This window comes from Microcebus murinus, chromosome 22 (genome assembly GCF_040939455.1).
Source record: "Microcebus murinus isolate Inina chromosome 22, M.murinus_Inina_mat1.0, whole genome shotgun sequence".
Taxonomy (NCBI): Eukaryota; Metazoa; Chordata; class Mammalia; order Primates; family Cheirogaleidae; genus Microcebus; species Microcebus murinus.
Genome location: NC_134125.1, coordinates 27,116,786 through 27,123,478, shown reverse-complemented (window position 1 = coordinate 27,123,478; position 6,693 = coordinate 27,116,786). Strand labels below are relative to the sequence as shown.

Genomic DNA, 6,693 nt, shown 5'->3' with positions numbered 1-6,693 from the left:
AGACTGGGCCCCTCTCTCAAGGACATCAGACTCCGCACAGACCCCAGGCCCACCCCAACCCCAGACACCCATGTGCAGGGTGCTTGGCTCCTGTTGGCCTGTCTGACCCATGAGTGGGAGACTCGCCAGGGCTGTGGACCCAGGGTACCCCCTCTCCCTCTGAGAGGCCCCCATGGGGGCCACACAGTAAGGACACCGGGAGGGGTGAGGAAGGTTTCGGGAGGGGCACTCTGAGAGACCAGTGAGCCTTCTCAAAGGGCATGGTCTGGGGAAAGATGTGGGTGCTTCGGGAGCGTGGGGTCCCCAGGCCAAGAAGGGAGGTGCCTTCTTGGGAGGTAGACGGTGGCAGGGGGACACCAGGCTATCCAGGGTGCCCCAGGCGCCACCTTGAGGCCACTCGCAGCTCACCACGTGGCCTCAGCACCCCGGTGGGGTTGAGGACACTGCCCGCTGTCCACCTGTGACCTGTTGTTGTCATTACAGGGGTCACCAGTCTCCATGAAGACCTCTCCCCACTGAGCATCCCAGGTACCTGCTGGGCACCTGGCACAGACAGCAGGATGCAGGACCCCATCCCCAGCTCTCCACCCCAGGCCACTTTGCCTCTACAGTACTCTGAGAGGCCCTCCTTAGCCACCCCGAAGTCACCCTGTGGGGCGAGTGAGCACCTCATGAGACCTGTGGCACTCCTGTGAGGAAAGAACAGGGCAGAGGCCTGGGAGGGCCCTGGGACTGCCGTCGCCCCCAGGTGGCTGAGCAGATGGCCGGCTGGGCAGCTGGGGGCTGTGCAGAGGCAGCCGGTGCAGGCCCCAGGCCCTTCCCAGCACGTTCACACCCGGCCAGAGCCTGCTGATATTGGGCCACACAGGCACCGTCCCCCTGGCCCTAGAAACACAGAGGGATGTTTTGCAGCCAGGGCCACAGTGTCCAGCTGGGCACAGCCTGAGCTGCCTCCCTCAGTGTCTCCTGCTATGTGTCCACCCCAGGTGGCATTCAGCAGGAGAGAGGCCACCTGCAGACAAGGAACCTCGAGAAACTTCAGCAGGATAGCCCAGGTGTCAGCAAGGCAAGGGTAGAATGGGACAAGCCAGAGTGGCCTACAGTGACCTACCCACTGCTCTGAGGGAGACAGCATTCTGAATAGTCAAGGCAGGACAGCAGGCATGAACGGGCACTGTCTGGCAGTGCCTCCAACATGTCCCCCACTCCAGACCTTAGAACCTCAGAGGGAGACACCTCCCTTCCAGGAGCCTACCTGCCGCCCCAGCTCTCTAGAGTTAACAGGGAGAGAAGTTGCCCGTCAGCTCTGCCTGCCTCCTCTACAAACAGAAATAGAGAAGAAAGAAAAGCCAGACGTTTGAGGACAGTGTCTACTGGGAAGTCCCAAGAGCAGACAAACCAAACAGAACCAGAAAGGGAAGAGAGAAAACACAGAAAGCAAAAGATCCTCCTCTCCCCAAACCCACGTGACCCCTAAAGCAGAACAGGATGCTCTGAAAGAAGAGCAGGAGGCGCTTGAGGAATAGCAGAGATGGCTTGGAAATTAAAGACATGATTTCGCCGGGCGCGGTGGCTCACGCCTGTCATCCTAGCACTCTGGGAGGCTGAGGCGGGCGGATTGCTCAAGGTCAGGAGTTCAAAACCAGCCTGAGTGAGACCCCATCTCTACTATTAAAAAAAAAATCAAAAGAAATTAATTGGCCAACTAATATATATAGAAAACATTAGCCGGGCATGGTGGCGCATGCCTGTAGTCCCAGCTACTTGGGAGGCTGAGGCAGCAGGATTGCTTGAGCCCAGGAGTTTGAGGTTGCTGTGAGCTAGGCTGATGCCATGGCACTCTAGCCCAGGCAACAAAGTGAGACTCTGTCTCAAAAAAAAAAAAAAAAACATGATTGCTGAAATTCAAAACAATTTAAAAAACAAAAAGCAGAGAGAGTGCATGCGTGTGATAACTCAAGGAAATAAATCTACCTACAAGTAACAAAGACAGGTAGAAAAAAGGGAAGAACTCATAAGCTCTAATAAAAAGCCCAACATCTGACTACTAGGGGTGGGGGTCCAAGATGAGCAGCATAAGAAGAAATTTTATCCAAGAAAGGAGAGCCTCAGGATGGAACACGCCCACCAAGTGCTGAGGAAACACTCTCAGTCACCATGAACTCCCAGATCGGCGGGGGCCAGAGAGGGCCCAAAAGGGTCCGGAGACAGCCCCAGCACAGCCGAGGACCACCAGGACTGCCTCACATTCCCGGGGAAAATGCCCTCGGACCTGATTCTCTCCCCAGCCCCCTGTCCAGCAGGCATGAGGTCAGTCAGATGTTTCCAGACCTGTGATTCCCAGGTGACAGTCCAAACTCAGCAGCAAAAACAACCGTGGTTTAGCCTGGGGCTCAGGGGTGTGTGTTCTGAGACTTGGCTGTCCCTGGGGCCAGCTCTCTGGGGGTCTTGCAGGGCTGCACCCCCTATCTTCAGGCAGGTGGGGAGATGGGATGGGATGACCTCGCATCTTATGGCCCAGCCCGGGCCTCCTCCTTGGAGGGTCCTCCAGAGCCTTGAGAAAGGCAGAGGCCCGAGACACAGGCGTCTTGCAAACCTCTGCCCAAGACACCTCCGTAACAGCCCATGGGCCACAGAGGCTCCAAGGCTGGCCCAGGGCCCCGGGTGCAGAGGGACTAGCCTCTAGTGAGGAAGCAGAGTCACATGCAGCGACCAAGGTAGTTGGGAGGGGCGGGGCGTTTCCACCACACCAGGGTTGAGCCAGCTTCCTGAGGGTGTGGACAGAGGACATGGTTCCGAGAACAAGGGAAAGAGCCAAGACAGAGGAGGACACAGGTGCTTGGGGCCTCGAGGGGGTGGTGGGACCCGTGGCGTGGTGGCGGGTCAGGAAGAAGGAACGAAAACCAGACATGGGACTCGAGTCTGGCCCCACCATCGAGTGCTCTGCAGTCGCCAAAAGCTCCCAAAGTGGTGAAGAGCAAGGTGGAACCTGCTGCCACCAGGAATAAGCACATGACCTTCGGCAAGGAACTAAAAGTCTTCATGCCTCGGTTTCCCCACCCACAAACAGAGGATAATAATGGCAATTCAATAAATAACTAAAAAATAATTTTAAACAAATCTCAGAGATACATTGGGTAAAAAAAATAAAAATAAAAAATAAGGCCGGGCGCTGTGGCTCACGCCTGTAATCCTAGCTCTTGGGAGGCCGAGGCGGGCGGATTGCTCAAGGTCAGGAGTTCAAAACCAGCCTGAGCAAGAGCGAGACCCCGTCTTTACTATAAATAGAAAGAAATTAATTGGCCAACTGATATATATATAAAAAAAATTAGCCGGGCATGGTGGCGCATGCCTGTAGTCCCAGCTACTCGGGAGGCTGAGGCAGAAGGATCACTCAAGCCCAGGAGATTGAGGTTGCTGTGAGCTAGGCTGACGCCACGGCACTCACTCTAGCCTGGACAACAAAGTGAGACTCTGTCTCAAAAAAAAAAAAAAAAATAAGCCAGGCTGTAGGGTGATCTCTCTTGTGTGGCGGGGCAGGGCGTACCAGGCTGCGCAGGGATGGGCAGCCCACGCCGGGAGGGGCTTGCAGACGGTGCTGGTGGCAGGGACAAGAGACGGGGCTGGGAGAGACGCTCGCCCTGGACACCACCTTTGTTCTTTGATTGTTTTTTGCACCCTGAGTGTGTGTATGCTTTACATTTTAAGAAAAAAAGCCACTGGCAGGGGGCGGGGGGGCAGAGCAGAAGGAGGTGACCAAGTAGGGTGACCTCAGGACTAGAGCTGGTGGGAGGGGCCCAGCAGCTGGCTCTGGCCACAGCCCAGCCCATTGTGACCTCCCTGACTGCACCCACCTTTGTGACGGTAGCCTGGGGCAGCCTGGGAGCCAGTGGGAGCCCAGAGTGTCCTCAGAGGGTGGCAGGTCGAGCCAGGCCAGAGCCTGGACCTGGGGTCAGGAAGGGGTCCCAGGGAGGGATGGAGGGGCCAAAAACCCTGGGCCCCTGTGGCCACTCCCACGCCCCATGTCCCACAGCCCCAGCCCCAGCCCCAGCCCCAGCCTCAAGCAGCCACGGAGGATGCCTGGACCAGTCCTACCAGGGATTTGTAAGGTGGCCCTGCCTGGTCCCCCTCACCTCTGATCACCCAGTGGAGTCCGAGAGGCCTTTCCCAGCCCTGGGGACAGGGGGTGGGGGGCCCAGGGTGGGGGGTGAGTCTCCTGGGATCTTTCTCTCCTGTGAAGAGGGAGAGATGCCACAGCAGAGAGCAAGAGACCCTACGGGGCCGAGACAAGAAGTGGGGGCAGCGCCAGGGTGGGGCTGGCCCCCACACCCAGGCCGAGAGCAGGGGGCTCCCAGGCAGGGCCCCACTCCCAGCCCAGGGCCCAGACCCTGCCCGTGCCCGCCCCTGACGCTGGGGGGTGGGGCCCCAACCTCGCCCAGGGCAGTCCCCTCCCCACTCCAGTGCCGGCCGCTGGGGTCTGCAGAACAGTCCTTTCTGCAGCTGGAGCAGGAGAACCACAGCCTGGTGAGCCGCTGCCTGGGCAGCGGGCCACGCCCTCCTCCAGGGACCGGCTGTGACAGGCATCCCCTCTCTGCCTCTCACCCCCAGAAACGGCAGAACCAGGACCTTCGGGAGCAGCTAGGGGCCCTCCTGGGGCCGGGGCAGCAGTTCCTTCCCCTGTGTCCTGAGCACTCCAGCTGCACAGTCCTGGCCTGGGTAAGTGCGGCATGGCAGGTGGGGGTCGTGGCCCTAGGACCCCAGGCAGCACACCCTCATTAGTCCATGGACACTAAACTGGGGGCTCTCCCATAGCCCCCGGAGCCAGCTGGCACCCAGCGCCTGGAGGAGCGGGCCCCTTTGCAGCTGCTGCGGCAGGAGCTATGCCAGGGGCACGAGGCCTTCCTGCAGCAGTCCCAGGTAGGCCTGGGGCAGGGGCTGTGGGGGAGGGGCCTTCCTGCAGCAGTCCCAGGTGAGCCTGGTGGAGGGGCTGGCCACCTGTTGTCCCTTCCCCAGAACGAACTGCAGCAGATCCGACTGTCCTTTGAGAGGAAGAAGATGGCCATCACTGAGGTGCCCACCTGGCTGGGGTAGGGGGGGTGCTAGGGACCCTCCTTGTGGGCGCTGCTCCGCAGGTGTGACCCGGCCTCCCCTGTCCCCAGGTGTGGGACGGCGTGGCCGAGGTGCATATGGCCCTGAACAACCAGGCCACTGGGCTCCTGGTAGGTCCCCTACAGGCAATCCCCGGGAGATGAGGGTGAGGGTGCGAGGCGGGGAGAGCAGCAGGGTCGGGCACCTGCCTTACCTACCTCCTCTGCCCCCCAGAACCTCAAGAAGGACATCCGGGGCGTGCTGGATCAGATGGAGGACATTCAGCTGGAGATTCTAGGGTGATGTGAGGGGCGCAGACGGGAAGGTGTCCTGGTCAGGATGGGCTGGACCCACCCTTGAGCCCCAGCTCTGTGGCACCAAACCAGCGGGTGGTGCCAGGCTGGGGGGCATGGCAGGGTCCTGACAGTGCGGCCCCCCAGGGAGCGGGCCCAGTGCCGCGCCCAGGCCAGGAAGGAGCAGCAGATGGCATGCATGACGGTGAGCCCCCACTCAACACTCCACCCAGCGTGGGGACGGCCCCCACGGACCCTGCTGGGGAGGGAGAGAAACAGGCTCAGGGGCAGGCCAGGCGTGGGGGAGCGGCGGTTGCAGGAAGCAGACACCAGAGCCGTCATGGCAAGTGGCTTCAGGAGCCTCTTGGGGGAGGTGGGGTGTGGTGGGGGATCCCTGCCGGTCACAGGTCCCCTGACCCAGGGGACTGGCCTCCGCTGGGCCCTCGGAGCAGGCTCTGACCAGGCCCTCCCCGACAGAAAGGGAGGCCGCAGCTGGGATGTTCCGAGGGCCTCACGGGCCAGCTCTGGTAGGTCACCGAGCGGGCAGAGCCCACCCCCGGACTGTCCCCACGGACACCCCCTGCCCCTGACCGCCGCTGCCCACAGGCTGCTGGCCCTGAGGCTGCTGCTGGGCGCCCTGCTGGCCTGCACCGCCGCCTATGTGTATGTGGTGGACCCTGCGCCCTTCGAGGGGCTGGTGCCGCCCCTGCTCAGCCGTGCTGCCGTCTGGAAGCTCCGAGCCTTGCTGGGCCCCTTCCTGCGCCTCGAGGTGGACGACTTCCTGCCCTTTTAGGCGGGAGGCCCAGTGACCCTGGCGAGGAGGAGGCCTGGTGGCCAGTGCTGCCCCGGGTACCCAGTGGCTGCGCCAGCATCAGCCTGCGGCACTGCCACGCACAGTCCCCACCAGGAGCTGCGGAGAAGGGTGGAGGCGGGGTCTGTCCTGAGGGCTGGGCCTGCGGCTGGACATAGAGTCATGACACTCACGGCCTGAGAACTTGTTTCCATGGAAACAGGGGGGCGCGGTGGGGGCTGAGTGATGCCTTCTGAGGTGGATCTGGCAGTGGGAGTCCTTCCACAGGGCGCCAAGCCCTGAGGGTATCGCAGGAGGGTCTCCACTGCACCAATGGCACAGTGGGATCCCCTGGGCCAGGCCCCCGCCAGACCTCAGAGGTCAGGTCTTCAGCCCTGAATCTGCTCAAGCCCCTCAGGGAACCTCTGTCCCCACCTGGCCACCACCCCCACCCCCTCCCATCCTCTCCCCAGCTCCTCATATAGCTCCTGCACGGCCACCACCCCCTTCACCCCATTCCCC

At 61.3% G+C, this 6,693-nt stretch overlaps 1 protein-coding gene across 2 annotated transcripts; it reads left to right on the top strand.

Moving 5' to 3' along the window:
- Positions 1-3,867: 3,867 nt before the first annotated feature.
- Positions 3,868-6,364, top strand: CCDC188 (coiled-coil domain containing 188). Of its 2 annotated transcripts, none has more exons than XM_012776531.3 (9): positions 3,868-4,524; positions 4,609-4,716; positions 4,813-4,917; positions 5,014-5,070; positions 5,160-5,219; positions 5,323-5,387; positions 5,529-5,586; positions 5,859-5,908; positions 5,988-6,364. In XM_012776531.3, exons 1-9 carry the CDS (start codon positions 3,976-3,978, stop codon positions 6,172-6,174), a joined length of 1,239 nt encoding a protein of 412 aa, XP_012631985.2. In that variant the 5' UTR covers positions 3,868-3,975; the 3' UTR covers positions 6,175-6,364. The 2 variants fall into 2 exon arrangements, with proteins under 2 accessions (XP_012631985.2, XP_075852948.1); XM_075996833.1 differs by lacking the exon at positions 5,859-5,908 and having other exon boundaries at positions 3,870-4,109; positions 4,440-4,524.
- Positions 6,365-6,693: the final 329 nt, after the last annotated feature.

What these genes read in the sequence shown, in the direction of transcription:
- CCDC188 (XM_012776531.3), top strand. Translation starts at nt 3,976, where the DNA reads ATGGAGGGGCCAAAAACCCTGGGCCCCTGTGGCCACTCCCACGCCCCA. An exon ending in AGCAGGAGAACCACAGCCTG is followed by an intron (nt 4,525 to 4,608) that starts GTGAGCCGCTGC and finishes TCTCACCCCCAG; the next exon opens with AAACGGCAGAACCAGGACCT. An exon ending in GGCCTCACGGGCCAGCTCTG is followed by an intron (nt 5,909 to 5,987) that starts GTAGGTCACCGA and finishes CGCTGCCCACAG; the next exon opens with GCTGCTGGCCCTGAGGCTGC.